This window comes from Salminus brasiliensis, chromosome 7, assembly GCF_030463535.1.
Source record: "Salminus brasiliensis chromosome 7, fSalBra1.hap2, whole genome shotgun sequence".
NCBI lineage: Eukaryota > Metazoa > Chordata > Actinopteri > Characiformes > Bryconidae > Salminus > Salminus brasiliensis.
Genome location: NC_132884.1, coordinates 7,200,362 through 7,223,071, shown reverse-complemented (window position 1 = coordinate 7,223,071; position 22,710 = coordinate 7,200,362). Strand labels below are relative to the sequence as shown.

Below are 22,710 nucleotides of genomic sequence, written 5' to 3'. Positions count from 1 at the left end.
ATTGATTTCCTCTGAATAATTTAGACTTCTGATATCTCTTTTGTTGGCCTGTCACTCTGGCTAAACATGTCACCCTTTAGTGCTTTTTAATTCTTCTTGCCTGCTCCGGTGAGGCTCTTAATAGTGATGAGGGTCGATTGTTCATGCAGTTCAGTTTGCTTTACATACTGCAGAGGATTAAGCTTGAAACGTTTTTGGTGGTTTTTGCTAGTTTTCACTGTTTTTTTTATGAAATAGTTTTCAAAGGCACCTAAAGGACAAAATCTATGATATGATATTTAGTCTCAAACACCGGTGACTGTGAAGAGTAAACAATGAGACAACAAGAAAGATGTTTATTATTATTAATTAAACTGCATTTTAGCTGTGTGTTCAATTTAGAGAATAGCATTTCAGTGGAATTCCTTAAAGAGATGAGTTGTGTTTACAAAAGGACAGCGAGAATAGCACTCGATCTTTTCTGAGAATAGTGACTAGCTACGTTATGTTAAAAAAAAATAAAAAATCAGTGTTAGCAAGCTAACTACTAATACAACTGTACTGTACTACACTGTAACGTAGGTACAAACAAACCCCACAGCAGTGCTACTCTGGCCTGGTTTTAGTAGCTAATTATAAAAAATTTAATATCTTTCCTGCTTACCTGATTCTTCAGAGGCAGTACATGTCGCGAGAGTTCGTGAAGACGTGACATGGCCAGAAAAACTTTTGCAAAAATTGACCAGAACACTTTGTTAGTTTTTAGAATGAATATATTAGGCTTTGTAGGGATTTGTCCTCTCTCCTCTCAGGAATACTACTGCTTTCAATTAAAAAAACAATCGTAAGGACTGGTGCTCTGATTTAGTCAGACGTATAATAGATTTACAACCTGTATCAGCAGGTTTTAGGTTCTAAATTTTTTTGGATGCAGCAATATTGAAATTCTGGGATGTTCTCGGATTATCATTACAGAAAACTGTAACATTAATTTCTGTAAAGTTACATAAAAGATATTTTACTGCAGCAATCTAGCCCCCTTGATTTAACATCATTAGGCACTAATTTGCCAAACCAGGTGTTGAATGATAACAACAAATAATAACGCAGTGATGTAAAATCACTACTTTTTGTATGAATGTTGTTCATATTTATTCTAATATTAATGTTTTATTGAGGAAATCAACACTGACTTCACAGCTTTTTAGCTTTTTCATTCTTATTTACACAAGTACATAAAAACTATGTGCCCACAGTTCCCATATTTGTGTTACAAACACAAAATCTGTGTCAATTGAAAACCCTGAATTAACACTTTCAATGAAAACTCTGAGAAGTCATTTTAAATACAGTGGAAGGGAATTCAAAGTGGCTTAGTAGGGTTAAATCTAAGTCTCTGACACAGTAAGAATTTTAATCCAGACAAACTTGCAGTTTTGTGTGCTTGTGTGACGTTTCTGTGCTTTACAGCAAGCGTCCAAATGTGTCGTATCCCTTAAACCTGTACAGTGTGCAAGGCCACACTTCACGAAATATAGAGGTTTTAGACACTTAAGTACAATATTTAGAAGCATTGTTTTCAGCAATAAGAAAGTTTTCTACTGTAGAAACTCCAAATCCCATTAGAACAGATACAGGTGAACATAAATCCAGGAATGATCTCATTCAGAAAAAAGTAGTTGAGATCTTGTGAGCTAGTCTGAAGAACGAAGTTTGGTTCCAGATTTGTCCTGGAAGTCCCCAGCCAGCACAGGGTGGATGTGCTGAATTCCATTACCAGCTCACCTGATATACCATCATTAAGCACTGAGTTACCAAACCAAATGTGTTCATATGAATATAACTATAATAAATACTTCACAAGGAGAGCTTTGGGGTGTTTTAATGAGTACAGTGGTGTGAAACCACTGCTTTTGTATTAATGTTATTAGTATTTATAGTATATTTAATGAGTAAATACACATCCACCACCCAGATAAGGAGCATTTCTATTATTTTCTATTTACCTAAAACCTTTGCACAGTACTGTATGTTGCAATACATAAGTGTGACTTCAAACAAACCACTAACAGCAAGAGTGGACTTTGGGATACATCTAACAATGGTTGAATCCTAAAAATAGTCACAAAGTAAACCAGATCTAATTAATGTTGATACCTGGCTCAGCCTGTGCTTTTAAAATGTGCTTTCTTGGCCATGGGGAAAGCCACTATCAGTCTACCTCTTTTATAAGAGAAGAGATAACTGAGAGGCATCTGCCAAAAGCAATAACACAAGGGACACTAGATCTGTCACCCCTGATACCACTGAGAGAAGTGATACGACAGGAATGAAAACCTGCTATCATTGACAACGTCCAGAACATAAAGAGTTATGCGGCAGAAGCATTTCTGAAGCAACCAATTTTGATTCTGATTCTACTCTGATCATCAGACAAATAAATGTAAACAAATATGGCGGTTACATTCAGGCTCATGTTGATTTGTCCAGCACCTGTGAAAGGCAGCGTCCTCTTGTTGTTGTTGTCCCATTATTTGAAGACTGTATTCTGAGTGCTACATTTGGCTTCATTTGTCTTGGTCGCTATGCTCCTGCTGCATACAAAATGCTTGGGTCCTCATAGTATTTTCCAGAGCTAATAATCACATAATTATCCCTATACTAAACATGTGCTTTGGTGAATCTATAGACTGCATCCCAAACCACATACTGCTATACCATATACTTGAGTACTACTATTTAATACGGCAGTGAACTGTTTTGGACCCTGTCACAGTCGCAATCTTAGTTATATCCAAACTAAAGTGTCCACAACTGATTATATTGTCAGTTCCATACTGATTGGAAAATGCATATCTTTGTGAATGTACTTGCTTGCCTGTCTTACAAGAAACTAACTTTTGCAACATTGGCCTGCTCAGTCTTTTGGAGCATAGATGCTAGAAAGTTCACAGCATAATATTATAAATAGTAGAGTAACAATACTCTTTTTCTTTCATACTCTTAAATATTATTAATTCATTATTTTTTTCTTATATTGCAAATTCATTTTTGACAGAAATGTACTAGACTACATTATTATATTATTATTAGACTATATTATTACTTATTAGGTCAAAGAAATATCTCACAGTCTTCAAAAATTCTACATTAAAAATGCTACTTAAACTACAGATATCCTGATATTCTCCTGTGGAATTTGCTGGTACACTCCAGAATTCATAAGTCCATCAATAATGGCAAGCTGTCCTTTTCTTACTTTTGACAGGAACTGACTGAACCACATTTTAAATAAGTTAAAGAAATACCACACTCATCATTTCTACATTAAAAATACGACTTAGAAAATACTTCTGCAAAGTTTGAGAAACTTTACTGCAAAATCAAGCATCTAAGTCCCCAACAATCACAAAAAAGGCTGTGAAATCCCAGCGGGTCTATTGCATACACTATTCTTACAGACTTATACAGATCATAAACTGTGCGCATAGGCGATATTCACTGAAAATGAATAAAACATACACCTATCAGCCATAACATTAGGACCACCTGCCTAATGTTGAGTAGGCTCTACTTCGTACTGCTAAAACAAATCTCGGCATTTTGTGGCATCTGGCACCAAGATGTTAGCAGCAGAGCCTTGCAGGTCCTGTGAGATGTGAGGTGGTGCCTCCATGGATCACATCAATCTTGGACAGTTTCTGGTAGGTACTGACCACTGCATACACGGAATACCCCACAAGCCTGATGCTTTGGGGATGTTCTAGCCCAGCCATCTAGCTGTCACAGTTTGGTTCTTGTCAAAGTGGCTCAGTTTATTGTGCGTGTCCATTTGTCTTTAACACCCAACATCATCTTCATGAACTGACTGTCCTGTACAGTTGCCACTGTAGATAATGATCAATGTTTTTCACTTCACCTGTCAGTGGTTATGTGCTAATGTTACGGCTGGTTGGTGTACATAGCCAATATGAAATGTGCCGTATGCTTGTGTAAGTATTATATTGCATGAAGAAACTGTATGAAACTTTTCAGATTTTCTGAAATGTAAATCAGACAGTGGCAAAAGAGTAAGTAAACATACACGGGGGAGTAGCAGCAGGTTGTTCGTAAGATATTAATGAGATCTAGGTAGGCCTGTCACAATGAGGGTGACAGTTTGGCTTGTCAGTGTTGAGAGGAACGTCGATTTCAGCATGTTAATAATTCATATCGTTTGCTGGGCGTTGAAGCAGAGTTTTGTGGCCAAGCTTCCGAGTCACAGGGTCATCATGTTTATAACGGTATGGGACTTGTCGCCTCCGCAGTCCAGTCTATGCTTGTTTGCAATTACTAACCTTTTGTGCCTAGATCTCAGTTCTCTGTTGAGCCTCTTTGTTTCAGGCAGGAATGCTGTCCTTCCAGATGTTTACCTCATGCTGTTAACAACTGTGTTCTTCTAGACTTTTGCATGCCTGTTTTCAACTCACCAGATGCAGTGCTGCTAGAACGTTTATGAACCCTTTACAGTTTTCGTGTTTTTGCAAAGATGTGACATGAAATGTGATCATCTCCTAACATTTTTAAAGCCCCTAAAATGTATTGGGCTAAAAGTACTCTATATGGACTTTATATTGGGACACCTGCTCAGAAAAGGTATTAAAAAATAATTAGAGTAACTGTCTCTGCTGCCTAGTGAAGAAGGCTTTGTACTAGAATTTGGCTGCATTCAGTGACAAGACTGTTAGTGAAGTCAGGATGTTGGATGATCACCACCCCACCTCATCCCCAGAAATATTGGATGGAGCTCTAACCATCATTCTAGAGAACACAGTTCCACTGCTTTACAGCTCAATGCTGGGGGGGAGTGTATACCCCTATGACCCAGGTCTGGCATTAGGCAGTCTGCTAATTGGTTGGCTAAGAGTTAACAAGAGCATGGCTTACTGTTGTTAACCGACAGATAACCTGAAAATTCTTCTGTAGAATTTCCCAGTACGATCATCACTAAATTAAAATGCAGTGATTGAATTAAAATCTGTCCACAAAACACTCCCTCGGTAGGCCTCTGGCTAATCCATGTGGTTTTGAGCAGATTTCACTCAGACAGCAGTGCTCTTTTTAGAGAGAGTGACTTCTTCCTTGCTGTCTCGTCATTGTTCACACTGTTCTTGTTCAGCGCTTGCCTGATGCTAGACTAATGAACATTACGCAATACAGGGCAGGCCTGTAGGTCCTCAGAAGTTCATAGAGACTTCCTGTAATATTTCCGATCCTTGTGCTGGTGGTGCTGAATTTCCTGCATTTGTATATAATCTGCCAGTTTGATATATGAATAGATTTCGCTGCAGTTTCGCAAACACACTTTATGGCTATTTGAATGGCTACCTTTCCCTGGAAGTGAACTGGGTTTTAGCTTGAATCTGTGTTGTTATGTTGACGACTGTATCTACGCCTGTCTTTCTATGACTTCTGAGTCTCTAGTCTTTTGAAAGGGCATCTCATTGCTTGCCCTTTTGCTTTCAGGGGACCGCCACAGCGAGTTAGGATGTACATGCCATTATAAGCTGTAGGTGACTTATGCTAAGTCTAGTGTAATAAATCCTAACTCGCTGACCTTATTAAGATTAAGCTGAGCCGTTCCTGTACGCTGTACCGCCGGGTCTGAAATGTCCCACATGTTCATGATGCCTCTTATAAAGTCTGCACTATATGGCTGCAACCATTGAGATCCTGAAAATGGGAACTGTATGAATTAAATGTACTATTAACATTGTTTTTACTGATTTTGTATAATTTGCCAGTAGACCTGTGTAAATTGTGGGTAATGTAAAAATATACACTGATGGTTAAACATTTTGGAAAACCAGTTTTGTCCATTTTAAGCACCTCATTTAAGCACCTCAAGGCCAGTGACTGCAAATGGTACGACGAAAAGCAGGGAATTTGAGAAAAAACTAAATTAAAAAACTGAAATCTGAAAAATTGTAAATTGTAAAATAGGATTGGATTCAGTAAATGCAGTAAATTTACAATTTACAAACCCTTTGTGCGTCTGAAAGCAGTGATGGAACAGACTGTAGTACTGCACTCTCTACCACAGTATTTAGACAACATTGCACTCCTGGATTCTGGACATTGGACTCCTGGATCCTGGAAAGTCTGTTCTTTAGAGAAATTACAAAACAAGCCAGAAGGTGTTGAGTACTGTTTCCTACACCATCAAAAAACTCTTGGTCACTGGAAAAAACTGTTAAGGTCTGTTAGAGGAAGAGGTCTGACAGACTCAAACTCACTACGCCATCAGAAGACAAGTTTCTGAGAGTCAGCAGCTTGTGTGATCAGCAAATCTCCAGAATGGGATACAAATACCTCGTGACATGCCTAGCCTAAAGCCCGGGCTTAAATACTGATCTAAGATTCCTCCATCACATGTACAGCAAATGTCCGTTTCTAGAAACCTGACCTATATTATTTTACTAAATATATGTTTATAAATATATACATTTCTCACCTTAGAAAATGCCCCTTTTATCTTTTGATTAATTCCATTTTAATTTTCATAATTTCCCATTAATTCCAATGGTAAATCTTGCCTGGGCCATGCAGCACTGCCAGTGGATTACTGAACATTGGGGGGGTTCTAATTGTAAGTGTATATTGTGTAAAAATGTGTTAATAATGATATTCTGGCAGTATTGTCAGTTCCCTGAAGCCCCTGCCCTGAAAATGAAGTAAAACCGCCTGCAAAAAACTTGCTCAATAATAAAATAATAAAAAAATAGTTCACAGCTGGTTCTATCTTAAACAGAAGCTGTCACTTCACTCCCCTTCCCCTCAATCACGGCTTCTTAGCCTCCCCGCTGCCTCTCTGGCTGGCAGACTGTAGTGGTGCTGTAAGATGAAATGTTTGGAGGCATGCACCAGCGGCCCAGAGAGCGTGCTTTCCTTTTGCCTTGCTCTTCAGTCACAAGCCGGCGGCTCAGACTTTATTGAGCCGTGACAAGAAGTAGAGCCGTCTTCCCCCTGCTGCGCCGCGACACGTGGCTCAGCTGGCTGTGTTTTTAGCAAACGCTGCTCGCTGCTCGTTGCCTGCCACTGTCACTCACTTTGCCACTTACGGGCCCATCCCCAAACGTGGTGCGCCACCGGCAGAACTCTCCGGAAGCTTTGTTTCAAAAGCGTCTCATTGGTGGAAAAAGCTCCAGGCAGGCACAGTCGAAGCAGATTGTTTACTGCTTTGCCGACTGTGCAGCACACGGCCTGACTGAAAAGCTGAAAGCAGCCTTAAAAACAAAGAAGCATTGTGTTAAGAGTGGCAGGGAGCCAGGGCTGAGCTGTGTGTTTGGTGTGTTAGCAGGACATCAGTTGTAAGATAATAGCAGCGGTTGGCAGAAGATTGAGATTTGTGATGTGGCATGGCTTTGGTTGACTGTCTCCCACTTTTACATGGAATTGTTGATTTCTTAACCAGGCTTTGATGTAGATCTGCATTGTTGTTTATGCTCAACACACTCGCCTTGATGAAGGCCAAATCGCATTAGGGAGGCTTTTTCACATTTCGTTCATAGTAGTGGCTTAACTACCGGTGGTGCAGACGGGGCAATCGCTTTGGGGCTTGTAGTGTGTTGTGACTGGACCCACTAATGTCTTTATTGGATTTTTAACACTGCGTAATAACTTATTGATATACTTGTAGTCTGCATTAAAGCTCCAGCTTGGTTGAGGCAAAAGTAAGCAAACAAGCAAATTACATTCTGTTATTATTCATTGAATCATTGTTGATCATTGCTTGTTCATGGCCCATTACATCGTAGTTATGCTAATAAAACTGGTCCAAATGCATAGTTCTAGCCAGAGCCATGATAAAATAATGTATTTGTTTGAACATAGAGCAAGGGCTGGGCGGTATAACAGTAATGATGTATACCACAGTATTTAAAAATGATGATGATATCTAGAAATGAGAACAGTATTTCAAAATTTAAAAGTGTCTGATATCAAATGTCTGTTCTGTGGCTATCTAGTACCAAATATTTGACAAAATAGCTCATTCATTATTGTATGTTTAAGATGGACACAGGGTGAGGCCTCTGTGGGAGCTCAATAATAATAAACAAACCCACCATAGTTTAGTTTCTTGCTGAGCTCAAATGAACAGGAAAGCAAGCAAACCTGGATGAACCAGTCTGCTAAAAGTAACAGTGGAAACAGTGGAAACACTCCTACGACTTTGTGATCTCAGGTATGAGGCTTCACGTGTGTGATTTTAGCCTGAGTTAGCTGGAACACAGTCTGTGCTGTGGTGTTTAGCCTGCTTGCTAACTTATCTAGGCCTAGCCATCAGGCATCCAGTCCGAACATGTCCTAAACAAAGGCTTAAGAAATAAAGTTGAGTATTGAATAAAAGACAATAAGAAAATAATGTGGATCAAACTTAGCTATTCGTATTTAACAGTCTTTCTTTTTGTATCTCTCTCTCTCTCTCTCTCTCTCTCTCTCTCTCTCTCTCTCTCTCTCTCTCTCTCTCTCTCTGTGCTTCTCAGGTGGATCCTCCTCAGATTAGTGCGCCCCTTCCACCTTCATGATGAACAGAGCCTTCAACAGGAGGAAGGGTACGAGAACAGGCAGCACCACTCTGTCAGATGCCAATAGTCCATCGTTTGATTGATCACCTCAACCTGTTGTTTATCCCTCAGTTTTACTGGCCTGCCTGTGTCCAGGCGGTGCTCCTGTCCACCTTGTTGATTTTGCATTTCCGCTGACAGAATTGCAGAGTTGCTATTAAAATGAGGAGGAAACTTTGAGCGTTGAAAACGCTGAGCTAGCCACATGTTCTGAAGACAGAGAAAACAAATTAGGTTTTTAAAAGTGAGATCAGTGAGGAATGTCCTTCTAAACAATGTGGGAAACGATGCTGAAACAAAAACACTTTATCCCGCAGTTCACCTCACATTATTCACTACTTTATACACTTTACATATATGCATTATGATTTTGATATTCTTGTAGTTGGTTCATCAAAGAAATGCGAAACACAGAACACAGATACACAGAACAGTGTATCAAGTAGGTGTCTGGTTAGTATGGGACAATATCTTTTCTTGTGATATTACTGATCTGAAGTAAAAAATACAGTCATGTAAAAAAGTCAGGGCAACCGTAGTCTTTTTAATACATTAAAACATATGGACATTTGATCTTCACAATGCTGGGAGATGGAGGTAATATAACTAAACACATACAACTGAAGAAATGTCTTTATTAAAATGTTATTAATAAAAATATTCATTTGAGGAAAAAGTTAGGACACATTTATTACTACTTCAAATTCCTAAATTAAGTGATTAAGTGGAGGAGCATGTCTTATTTAAAACCTGATTGTTGAAGTGAGTGTTATTAACATGGTGAAATCCAAAGAGCTCTCTGCGGCCTTCAGAAAGAAGGTTGTAGATGCAGATCTCAGAACACATAGAAATCAGCTGTCCCATTGTCTGCCTAATCAAGTGCAACAACTGTCAGGCTGTCCTACCCAGCTCAGTCCAACAGCGGATCACAAAATGCATAAAGAGGTCTTCAACAATCCTAAAATGTCATCACAGGATCTACAGGTTCCTGAAGTTTTCCAGAGAACACTTAGACCAAGACCAGGACATCTGGAACAATGTGCTTTGGACAAATGAATCCAAAGTTGAATTATTTGGACTCAGTAACTGAGGACATGTTTCGCATTTGAGCACAAGAACCCATATCAACTGTGAATCATGGAGGTGGAAATGTCATGGTTTGGGGCTGCTTTCTGCAGTAGCCTGTTGTCACAACTGAAAGATTTCTGCATGGAGGAGTGGAAAAAACTCTCTCCTACATGATGTAAAGCCAAGGTGGGAAATACCAGCTATTATGGCTTTTAGGACTTTTTGTCCTAACGTCTTTCTTTTTTTTAAATTGCATTTTACATTTTACAAGACATTTCTTCACTTTAATGTGTGTAGTTACATTACCTCCCCCTCTTAATATTGTTTAATTGAAGATAAAATATTTCATGTTTAAATGTATTTAAAAAGACAAATCTAAAATAAATAACTACAAAAGTGAGACTTACTCTAATCTGTTTCGATTGAAAACGACCCTCATTTTCCCACAAATTTCCCACAACTGTTAATTTCTACAGATTTCCGGTGAGGCAGATTTAACCGCATGATTATTGAGTCCCATGTCTCAGCTTTTCAAAGCCACATCTTCAGCACTCTCTCCCGATTCTTTCCACACCCTTGGACCAATGGAACGCAATAAATACGACATGTTGGTGTCTGGAATCTAAGTTGCCCCAGTTCTTGTTGGTTATGAACCTGCTTCCTGCAGAAAGAGCCTGTCTCGCAGGCTGATGTTTTATTAATGGCAGTGACAGGACGGCCTCCGGACCTGCCTGTTTGGTCACAGCCCACATTTGGTGGAGTTTATCTTCAGTTGCAGCCGCTCCTGTAGGTGGGTTTGAATATTTCATGGACCCTGTTGGGATTTGCTGGTTGGCGGAAAGCTTTGTTAAGGCCACACTCTATCGCTCTCGTTCTCTCTCTCTTCTGGATATACCCTCTCTCCCATTGCCTCTCTTATTCAGAAAGAGATAACAGTACCTTAACAAAGTTGCTGTTTCCAGAGAATGGCAAGTCATTTACTTTTATTGACCTGCTTTGAGATACAAGGTTTTTTGATGCCGTGGATCAGTAATCAAACTTTAGTTTAAGAACACACGGATCAGCCGTAACATTATTACCACTGACAGATAATGTGAATAACATTGCTTGTCTGATTCCAGTGCCACTAGTCAGGGGTGGGATCTACATATTAGGCGGGTGAACAGTCAGTTCTTGAAGGTGATGTGTTGGAAGCTAGAAAAATGAGCGAGCATAGGATTATCTAAACCACTTTGACAAGAGCTGACTGGGTCAGATAACTTCCACTTGCCGGTATGCAGTGATCAGGACTAACTAAAAGTGCTCCAAAGAAGGACAACCAGTGAGCCAGCAACAGGCTCATTGATGCTCATGGAGGCCTCACTTCAACTTACAAAATTTAAGGAATCAACCGCTAACATCTTGGTGCCAGATACCACACAGGGACACCTTCAGAGGTCCACTAGTGGAGTCTACTAGTCCACTATATTAGCCAGGTGGTTTTAATGTTATCACTAATCAGTATTCTGAGGCAATACAGCCAATTAAATTCCATAATTTAAGTGAAAAAGCAGTATACCATCTCTACAGACTGTGATAAACAGTACATGCTGCATGTTGGAGCTAAGCAGAATGGCAGTATTTATCATTATCATGATATGTTTGTCACAGTATGTTTTTTTTTAGTATATTGTGAATATTGTCAAGGCTTATAGACCACAGAACTAGAGCCAAATGTGTCCTCTGTTATTGGATTGGATGTGAAATGTGGTATGAACCCTTTCTGTAAATGAAAATCTTAGAAAAACACCCAAAATGTAAAGCATTTCCAAAGCATCTCAGAAGAATCCTTCAATTGTTTACCCTTTATTATCCGTTTTTTGTTCATTTCAACTTATCAGATGTCAGAAAAAGTATTTTGTGAAATATTGTGACAATATTGTGCCTCGTAATATCATATTTATGCCCCATTGCGCCCCATTCCCACTTCATGAATTATTCATGTTTATTGAATTGAATTGTGATCTTCTGTTTAATGAGTAATGATTTCTATTATGTTTTCCATCCCTTCTTGCAAACCTCAGTTTGACTGCCCTTCCGAAACAATGTACACCCAGAATTCAGTTAATAGCATAAGACACAAATTCCTCCCTTATTGAATTAGTGGAATTTATGCCACGAAGCAAATCAACTTGTCAGTTTCTTTCAAATGTGTTCTGCTGATAATGCAGATATAGATTAACTTAGATTAACTCAGATATAGATGAACAACTTCTTGTGTGAAACATTAGACAATAGAAGCAGTTTCAAAATGAGATGTGAAATGTTGCCTAATGGGCTCAATCAGACAGAACTGTCCAAACATCACAGGTTGTTTTTATTGGCCTACGTACTGTGTATTATCCAGCATTGGTATACGGCAGGTAAACGGCACTTCCCAGTTGTTATAGCTTAGAAAGCTATTGCTAATCACTAAAGATCCATTTTTAACTCCTCACACCCATAGCATGCTCAATGGCCCATTCCACAGGAAGCATTTTGCTCCATGGTCAGGTATGATTAGTGTGCTATCTAGACGGGTAATGAGGCTGGACATAACGGCCTGACCTTTTCCTCTCAGGCCCTTTGAAAAGAGAGAAGGGAGCAGAACCCAGTAGTGCTGTAACCTTTCGCACAGTACCACAAAGGTTAATGCTAAAAATGGACACTTCTCCCCCTGTGATACATAGATGGTAAAGACCTTGATGCTACCTAAAACGAACCTGTGTTGTTTTTGAGGACTATTCGAGTCGCCAGCAGTATGTTGAAATTAGGGCTGCACAGACAAAAATAATTGGGACACCTTCCCTTGCTCATTCAGCGTTTCTTCCAAAATCAAGAGTATTAAAAAGAGTTTATCCTGCTTTTGTTGGAGTAACTGTCTCTACTTTCCAGGGAAGGCTTTCTACTTGATTTTGGAGCATTGCAGTGAGGATTTGATTGCATTCAGTGACAAAAGCTTGATGTTGGATGTACACCACCCCACCTCATCCTCAATTCCCCTACTCATCCACGATGCATTGAATGGAGCACCATCCATCATTTCAGATAACACAGTTCTGTGCCACAGCTCAATACTGGGGGGCTTTATACCCCTCTAGCCCACACCTGGCATTAGACATGGTGCCAACGGGTAGTTTATCTGCTCCAGAAAGTCCTGGTCTATTGGTCTAATGCTTCTCCACATTTGCACATCTGTGTCAATAATAGGTGCAACTTATAGTAGCTGAGTGCATTCATTAGGAGGGGTGTCCACAAACATTTGGACACATAGTGGAGCTAACAAGTAAGGGATGCCAATTTGCACCAATTGGCATCATACAAACTACATTTCTCAGTCATCAAACACTTGCCTCACACCATGTCAAGCTGTTGAGTAATCTCAAACGGACTTACTTATGTGTGTTCTGACACTGTATGGACTGATGCTCTGACTTAATCATCCGAAATCCTTCAGCAAAACAAACCCATTTCTCCAATCTGATGTAAAGTTTCAAAACCCTGCTTTGTTGTCACATAGACTAATGGTTTCGGGTAGAGATGTTCACAAGTTGCTTCATTCCAGTTGAGTCGAGTCTCTAGTGTACAGCATGGCGTTGTACCAAAGTAAACCCGTCAGGTTTGACAAAATCTCCAAACAAGGAGTCTTTCATTATAGAAAAGCCTTCAGTCTGAGGAACCGAACTGAAATCCTACATGCAGTCAATACACAGCTTAAAATAAAGGGGATTCAAATTGATCTGTTAATCACTGGTTTTTGTAGCAAGTATCCTAGCTAGCTAGCATAACAGCTAATCTAGCTGACGTTTTTGTAAGTTATTTGATCTGTAACTGTCAATATTGCTGATTTCCAAGTAGGACATTTCAACTGGAACGCCCCCCCACAAGTTGTATTTCCTCCTGGGAAAGTCGGGAGAGGCTCACCACCTCCAAGATGACCACACTGCAACAGTAATAATAGCAAGTAGTATTATACAGTGTAGTAGCACTTCTATATATTTGTGTCTCATTAAGTCAGTTGTATACACAGTACTGTCCAACTTCCATCTGCAGATATGTTTCCATGGTGTTTAGATGTGCAAAGAACCGTATAAGGCCTTGTTATCAACTGGCATTGTTAACAATGCTAACCTGTGAGATAAAAATTGTGGGACATATTTTGGTTACATCCGCCATAAAACACCAGTAAAGGGTTGTCAAACCAGCTGTGGATAAAAATTAGATGGTCAAATTTGTGGTTACGAATAATTTGTTGCTTTGTCATCATTTTTAAAATCCATTTTTGATGCACATTTAATTATTATTTACTATTATCAACATTATATATACTAAAGACTGAAAAATCACGCTTTAATATCAGAATCTATCAGCATGATGTGCAGATGCGATGCTGACATGCCTTTTTACAACCCTGTTATTTTGCCTCACACTGATTTTCCTTGAATGAAGGGCTTGTGAGGGGATAAAAAAACAATAAGCTCTGCTTTTATTGGCTGGTTTACGGCACTATGATGAGCTCACAAGTGCCCATTTTAACACTTTAATAAAAACACTGTCATTATTCCGTAGTCTTAACGGCTAGGGTTGCTGTCCTCTCATTGAGTCCTCTCAGCACAATGTGCTGTTAGCAAGCTGAAGAGATTGTAGCCGGTTAGCTTTTAGCCTGGTCCCCATTCACTTCCCCGAGTGAGCGGGGGCAAGGCTTTGGCTTTCTTGAGTCTTACTGTTAGACTTCCTTTCTAACGTTACGTTCATCAAGTGCTGAGTTTGAGCTTCCCTTTTGCGAACACTGGCATAGGAAAGGTCGCAGTCAGGAGGCCTGGTTGGCGTAGTAACCTGTATTCCCATAACTACTCCTGTGGTGATGTGCTGCTTTCTAATATCAACAACACCATAGTCTCTCAAAGTCACTGTTGCGTCTTACCATTTCTCCAGGACCTTTGCTAGTGGGCTGGGTGTGTGCCAATTTTGGGGTGTAATTTTAAGAAGTCATCACTTCAGGTGAGCAAACAGTCCTGGGGTTTTGGAATTTACCTGTTTTACAGCTCTTTTTTAGTTAAGCTAACAATTATTTTCTTTTGAATGGGGAGACATTCAACACAGTTGTCTCAGTGTGAAGCTGCCACACAGCAGTGCTGTCAGTGCCTGTAACTGTCCTTCGTTAGTTGCAGTGTTCTGGGTGAGGATGGGACCTTTTAGTAACACAAAGTACGTGTGACAGCTGAAGTGTCAGTGGATGAGTTCATATTGGCTCTTTGATGGAGGTGTCAAATAAACATTGTTCTCACTGCCCAAGACCTAATTTTACAGAGAGCCTGTTTTGGACAGTGTTGCTCTTTCTCACTCTCTCTTGCCCACTCTCTCTCTACGCTGAGCCTGCTGACTAAGGTGTAAATGGTGTCAGGTCATTCTGCCGACCATTGAGGCAGACACCCACTATCCCATTTGTCAAAGCTTGTTTTTTCCTTTTCAATAGAGGATAGAGGGCAACAGAGACTTAAAAAGCTTACGCAAGTACACTTGCACACACACCATTTGCACGGACACCACCAGTATGTGTCAAACACATTTAACACGTATCTTCTTTTTACACATTTTAATTCCTTCATTTCATTTTGTCATTTTGGTTTTTCAGTTCTTTCCCTTTTTCTCCCAATGTGGTACTGCCAATTAACCCACCCATACATAGATCCCACTAGCACTAAGAGACACCTCTTCCAACCTATGGAGATCTATGAAGGCCCCACCTCACAGATACCACAATAAACACCTTCTGAGGTCTTGTGGAGTCCATGCCTTCAATGGTTAGATCTGTTGTGGAGACATGAGGAGGATCTAGACAATATTAGCAGGTCGTTTTAAGGTTATGGTCGATTTATTTAAAAGATTGTTTGCATTATCAGGGTTTTAGTGGCTCATAGAGTGAAGATGGAACACATTTCACAGACGGAACTGAGAGTATGACCAATCATGAACTTTGAGAATATCAGCCTCACAGCAAGAAAGTAAGAGACGACATTCTTGCTTATGTTAGCAGATTGGCGTGAAATCATGACTTTGAGTCATGTGTTATGATCTGCTGAACAACACTCTGCACAGTTCTTCACTTCCTGTATTCAGGAGTACTTGCCACTACCATCAGTATCACGAGTATTTCAGACGTCCTACTGTTTTGCAGAGAGAATGTGATTCTAAGTTGTATTTGTAAAGAACAACAAGCATACAAAACCTTTTTTAATGGTTCTAATTTTATCCCATGTTCTACCCCTTTTGTGTCTTGAGTCCAAAAAAGCATAATTGGCCTTGCTCTCGCTGGCTGGCTGGCCCTCCCCCATCACTCAGTATGATGCTAGCCAGTGCAGCCATCTGTTAACTGATATAACAGAATTAGAAGTTAGCACACTGCACTTTACACCTCCAACAGGCTCCAATGGGATAGAAGTGGGGAGGGGGGGATCCTATATAATAATAATAACAATGTTTTGAGATATTGGATTAGTATGAAATCATGACTTTCACATTTTCACACTTGTCCTGAATACACAAGTCTGCTTCCAGGACTAATTCTGGGCTCATTCGGGTGAAAGGCTCATTATCAGACCTCACCAGAGTCCGCTTGAAGCAAACCCCAGGCCAGCGATTTCAGGAGGAGCAGAGATTGGTTCCAGGTCCCGGGTTCAGAAACAGCTTTCACACTTGACCATACGTCCAAACTCTCAGAGCAAGCGCTCTTTGGTCCAGGAAAAAAATGCTAGTGTAAAAATTCCATTTATGTCAAGTGTCCATGAGTTGTAAAACTGGTGGTTGCTGATGTTTAATATTCCTTAAGTTGTTTTGTTGTTGTTTTGCACTGACATGACGTTTTCCTCAAATTACTGACTCTTTACTTACTTTTTTTTCTGCTTGCAGATAAACCCAGCATGCACAACCCCGAGGCCCTGGTGAAGCATCATGTAGCATACAGTGCTAAGGTACAGTCTTTTTTTATGGCCAGTTCTCTGTGATGGAGAGTGTAGCTCATTCATTGCACCGCATCAGTTTCAGACTGATGAAACTCTTACAACTGTCACACTTTAATATAGCAACCTGAGAGATTCAATCTACAGGCTAGACTCAGTGGCGAGAGCGCGAGCAGAACACCCTCACCTGCAATCCATCCCTCTGTTTTACTGCCCTGTGTGAACGTACTGTGTGTGTTCTGTACGGGCAGGCTATTACGCAGTGTAACAAGAGAACTCCAGCAGAACTACAGTGCACAGCAGCCGTGTAAAAATGCATCAGTGTGAAGTGATTCATTGATCTGAAGGTGGCGATTGATTTCGGCTGCATTGATTTTATAATGTTCAAATCAATTAGAAGAATAATGTCAAGTCACTCTGAGGTGAGATGTTTCCCCCGTGTGTGTTTATGTGAGAGTGTGTGTATGTGCAAATGTCTGTAGATTTATGAATGCTGCCTGGTTTGGTTGCTTGTTCGCGTGAGGCTGCTGTAATGATGGTTGTCATGAAAGCTGAAGGAACAGCTGTAAACGTTCAGGGAGCTGTAATGGCCAGAGCAGCCATACTTCACTCCTCTCCTTCGCTCCCATCAGCACAAACACTGCACGCAGTCAGACCTCCTGTTCTTAACTCCTACAGGTCTGGACTTATTGTTCTCAGTTGGTGTTCATTTAATGTATAGGAGGTACACCCATTTTAATGAATGCTTTCATCTACAGGGGTATAATGCCCCCGAGCATTGAGCTGTGGAGCAGTGGAACTGTGTTCTCTGGAATGGTGGTTGGTGCTCCATCCAATACTTTTGGGATGAGTTGAGGAGTTGGGGGTGAGGTGGGGTGGTGATCATCCAACATCCTGACCTCACTGATGTTCCTGTCGCTAAATGGATTCAGATCCTCACAGCAGTGCTCCAACAAAAGCAGGATAAACTCTTATTTTATACCCTTGATGTAAGAAGAAACAATGAACGAGGTGTCCCAATACTTTTGCCCATATAGTGTATATTTATTACTTAGCATTGTAAGGCTGCCAGGTTGTGCACAGTTTTCAAGTTTAAATAACAAGTTGTTTTCACACTGTACTGTACTAATTATGTAGATCTAATTTCACAGTTGTTTATAAAGTTTGTTCATGATAATGAATTACATCATGAGATGTGTTTACATCCTTTATTTTTTCCCTTCTTAGTGTCAAGAAATGATAAAAACATAGCAATTTGTTTACTTAATCAAAGAGCTAGCTAATGTTTACTTTACCTTGAGTTCGTGTCTCTCTTTGTCTCTTTAGTTCTCTCTTGCTTGCTTCCTCACTGTCCCGTGCCACTGTCTCTCTCTCTCTTTCTCTCTCTTTCTCTCTCTTTCTCTCTGCCAGCTGTAGTCTGCTCTACTTGCTAAACAGCCAAAGGAACACACGGCATAATTATTTTTAAACTACTTACATTTCCCTCGTCTGCAGTTTTGCCACAGACATTTAGTACAGAATCCTCCTTTAAGAGAAGTTTCCTTGCCAGTCCTGCAATGTAGGCAAGAAAGTGAGGCACAAAGCACATACCAGAACAGTGCAATTCCTATGCTTAGATCTTAGCATTGACACAATGCCAGTGGGTCCTGCGCCTATGAGAAAGAAAGTGGAGCACTTGTTTTCTCAAGTGGTGGGTGAAGATATTCAGATGAGGAGGTGATATAATTCTAAAATCTCCCCCTCTGATGCAGGAAAGGGGCAAATTCACAAGATATCAGGGCTGATATCTTATTACACCGTTTGTAGGTTGGTAGGCACTCTGAGTGCCCAATTTGTTTTTCATGATATGTCTTTATAGATTCTGCACTGTTTACAGGTAATCATTCACATTTAAGGTTTTTATTCTTATCTTTTCCATTGAAGCTAAGGTTAGACCACTTTCAGGTAGATCTAATCTACATATCAGAGCCCATTCAGCCAGCTTGTGGAGTCTGTGGTAGCTTGAGTGCACTCTGTCATGAACACAAGAGTGAAGACACCCCACCAAATACTAAGGAATTCTGGAGTTCATGTTCAAATGTCAAAGAATCGACGAGAATTTATTTAAAATGTAATGCTGATATTCTGACTTCCCAGACTTTTGGAGCCCACAGGTATAGATTAAATTGTAGAATCTGAACATTGGACTTTCTTTTTTTCTGCTTAAGCTTCAAGTGAGAAAAAGTGAATATACAATCACACCATGCTTGTTATTACCTTGTTACTAGGGTTGCAACGATATGAGATTTTCACAGTAAGGTTTTATGGTATCTTAGTAAACAGTATTTCACAATTCGTCCTGTTGTTGTTGATGCTCTTCTTATTATTCTTATTATTCTTAATATTATTATACGCTGACCCTTGACGGAGCAAAATGTTTTTTGGTTGAACAAAAGCTCCACTCTAGTTTAAGATTAAGATAATAATAGAAGTATATGTAAATTGTCATCAGCAGCTGGAGTCAGAGAGAGCACAATTGGCATTGCTCTCTTACTTTCTCACTTCTAGTGTAAGCACAAGAGTCTGTTAGCCATTGTGTCAGTTTCCTCTGAGCGCGCTGGCTACCTAGCGATGCTGCATTAGTGGCAGGTCGAAAAGAGGCATGTCTGGCTTCACATGTGTTGGTGGGGACGTGCTAGTCTCCACCCTCATTGCTTGGGGGGTTCACATGAACAAGGGATTGGGTCATTGGCCTTCCAAATTGGGTAGAAAATGGGCTAAAATCAAGGTTAGACCCAGATGTAGATCTGTGTATGATGTTCTTCAGTACAGAAATAAAGCAGTAAAATGTGAAAAGGTGTTGAAATGTGTGTGAAATCTGCTTTCTTCTAGTTTTTGGGAATCACAGAAGTTGACCAACCGAAAGGAACAGATGTTGTTCGTGTAGCTGTGAGAAAGCTGAAGGTGTGTATATGTATGTGTGTGTGTATGTGTGTGTGTGTGTAAGATTATTCCCTGAATTTACGAACCGTAAAAATGTGCTTATGCATTCTTAATTTACCCATGCACGTTTATGGGCTAGAAGCTGTAACTTCCATGCTAATTAAATGCCAATCTGCAGACATTTTAACTGGCAAGTTTACTTTCCAGTCCAGCTTAACGGACTGAAGTTCTGTTCCAATTTGTGCTGCTGCCCCTACATAAAGATAGAGGTGTGGGATGAGGCTCTGTGTTGGGAGAGATAAAAAAAACAGGGCCTTCTGTTTGCTCCTCTCAGTCTAACAGCTTCATTCATTGGTTCGGTTTATGGTTAAAAGGGACATGTTCCTAAATGTCATGATGCATTAGGTGCAGAATGGATTTCAATAGACCTCAGCTCAGATTATAATGGAGCTTGTGCAACGTTGACACCTTCTTTCACATCCCCACACAAAAGCTCTTTAGTAATACGTGGGCTTGAATAATAAAATCTGACAAAACAGGGTTTTTGCGTAGTGCCTGCTTGAAAACGCCCCCAAGGTTTGCAGCTGTTAAACTGTATAATAGAAATCTAACAGTTAGACCTAGATCAGGCTGCTCGAAAGTATTCTTTTTTTATTAGTTCAAAATTAAAAGTAGTGCATTTCAAATGGAGGAAAGTCATGCTCACAGTTGCTTTTCATACCCTGTTCTACATTGTTGATTTGTTACGCCAAGGCTTGCTTCCCCAAATAGCACACAGTTTTACGGTGGATGTTGGCCTCCAGTCAGACACACTTTAGTGTGGTCACTTGAATTAACGTTGCCCTCTAGTGGCCTTAAAAGAAGCAGTCAATTTGATTGCAAATATTGCAACTAGAGACTTGGATTTTAGAAGTGCGGAAGCTTCAATCATTTATTGAATGCCAACAGTATAAGAACAGTGTGGTAAATGTGGTTATATATGGCAGTCTAAGCCATATAGTCCCTAGTCTAACCCTAGTCTTTGTACTGTGTACTGTGGATAAAAATAACAGCCTGTTGTCAGATTTGGCATTGGAATTCTATCAAATAAAACTGATGACTGACTAAGACTGATGATCCAGAAACTGATGAAATGATTCCTCTGTGAGCACTTTGCATTTTACTGTATTGTTTATTGTCATCCAATTAGATCTGAGCTTAACCAGACTATGGTGGGCTGAAAGTGTCATTACAAACTTCTACTACCAAACCACAGCCCCACTCGTTTTAACAGAAGTCCCTGTAGTTACTAAGTAACACACCTTAGTGTGTAATAAGCCTTTCTGCATTAAGGGGTTAAGGTTAAGACATAATAAGGGCTATAGGTCAAAACCTTGGGTGAGCCAAGACATACAAAGGGGACATCTTAAATTGTGTTTTAGGCTGCCCACATACTGACAGTGGTTTACACTGTCAAATAAAGGTGATACAAATAGTTCTTTAAGTGATGCCATAGAAGAGCCACAAAAATTGTACTTTATGGAACCAAAAGTGGTTCTTCTATGGTGGTCCTCAAAGAACATTTGGAAGCACCTTTATTTTTTTAAAGTGTAGCCAACACAATGTAAAAAAAACCCACAGCAGCAGACCTTTCTTTTGGGCGTCAGTTTTAAAACATTTTCTGGCAGAAGTTTGATTTTTCATTTCATGAAAAGAACGCCTTCCCAACAGTCAATCATGCATTGGGCTTGTGTTGCAGCCAGTGGCATGGGGAACATTGCGCTGGTAGAGGGAAGAATGGACTCAATTAAATACCAGCAAAAATGCTGAAGATGTACAGAGGATGACTTCTACAGCAGTATAACTATCCTAAACATCTCAAAATCCACAATGGACCACATCAGGAGGTGCAAGCTTAATGTTTTCAATGGCTTTCCTAGCCCCCTGACCTAAGTGTCATCAGAAATATGTGGATGCACCTCAGAAGGCCAGTGCATGCAAGATTGCAGTGCATAGTAAATACATTAACTCTGTGGAAAGTTTAGTGGCCAACACAGGATAACACAGCCTACATCAGCTTAGTCATGTAACTCACTCACGTTTAGCAAGCTAAGGATTCTCCACAAGGGGGCACCACTAGTACTCAGTTTTTGTCAGAAAGGGCTAAAAGTGTTTCCTTGACATTAGCATCTTCTAGTGTAGTTCTACCAAACTCAAATCCAACAGCGGAAACATGAAAAAGGCAAAAGTCTTTAATTTGAAGTGACCAACTGTGTTCTTTGTTTGGCAGCACATTCCTGCCGGATCCCTATAGCTACAAGCATAAGCGGATTACCAAAATAAGCAGACAACCCCTTTAAAATAGCACCAGACTGTCTAATCTGCTCCAGCTGGATGTTATTGACTGCTCGCCTGACACAATCATGCAATAGAGATTTTCTCTTTCCTCAGTTTCAAAGGCATATCAAAAAGTCAGAAGGCCAAAAACTGCCAAAGGTTGAGCTGCAGATATCCATATATGGAGTGAAAATTCTGGATCCAAAAACGAAGGTAAGCATTACGTCATCACAGTGATTGTGGCATACGTGAACCATTTAAAGCGCTGGATTGCAGTACAACTGTGATGCCATGTGAATAGAACACACAGGTCTAGATAGTGTCACACTTCTAATTCAGTGGTTCCTGAAACCCAAACTCAGTCCTGGGAACCCCGCTCTCCGTTTCTGGCAGTTGATGGGCTCGTTGCTTAGTTAATGAGTTTACTCAGATCTGAATCAGATGTGGAAGAGAAAAACTGTGCCTGGTGTGGGGTCTGCGGGACTGGGATTGGAAACTGCTGTTCTAATTTCCTCCGTTTTAGGAGATACAGCACAACTGCCAGCTGCACCGCATGTCCTTCTGCGCTGATGATAAAACTGACAAACGGATCTTCACCTACATCTGCACTGAGCCAGAGACCAAGAGGCACCTGTGCTACGTGTTCGACAGCGAGAAATGCGTAAGTCTGAGCTGCATGTGTGTCCAGGAATTGTGCAATAATATTTAAAGTAATAAGTAATTGTGATGAAGTAATTTGAGTACTTTTTAAAAAGTAATTGTTAGAGTAAAAAATTTATACTTGGGACCATGCCATCAGCTTACAAAGATTTGGGAGGAGACTGAAAGAAAGGGGGGGGAAC

General features: G+C 40.2%; 1 protein-coding gene across 4 annotated transcripts in view; it reads left to right on the top strand.

Annotated features, from left to right (window-relative positions):
* Nucleotides 1–22,710, top strand: part of gulp1b (GULP PTB domain containing engulfment adaptor 1b) — a 63,646-nt gene that overhangs the window by 28,886 nt on the left and 12,050 nt on the right. For 3 of the 4 annotated variants that reach the window (XM_072683626.1, XM_072683629.1, XM_072683628.1), the window contains exons 2-6: nucleotides 8,505–8,573; nucleotides 16,581–16,642; nucleotides 19,502–19,573; nucleotides 21,983–22,081; nucleotides 22,392–22,529. In XM_072683626.1, the coding sequence (XP_072539727.1) occupies nucleotides 8,543–8,573; nucleotides 16,581–16,642; nucleotides 19,502–19,573; nucleotides 21,983–22,081; nucleotides 22,392–22,529 (402 nt within the window). In that variant the 5' untranslated portion in view covers nucleotides 8,505–8,542. The remainder of the gene's footprint in view (nucleotides 1–8,504; nucleotides 8,574–16,580; nucleotides 16,643–19,501; nucleotides 19,574–21,982; nucleotides 22,082–22,391; nucleotides 22,530–22,710) is intronic. The other variant, XM_072683627.1, reaches the window with a different exon arrangement.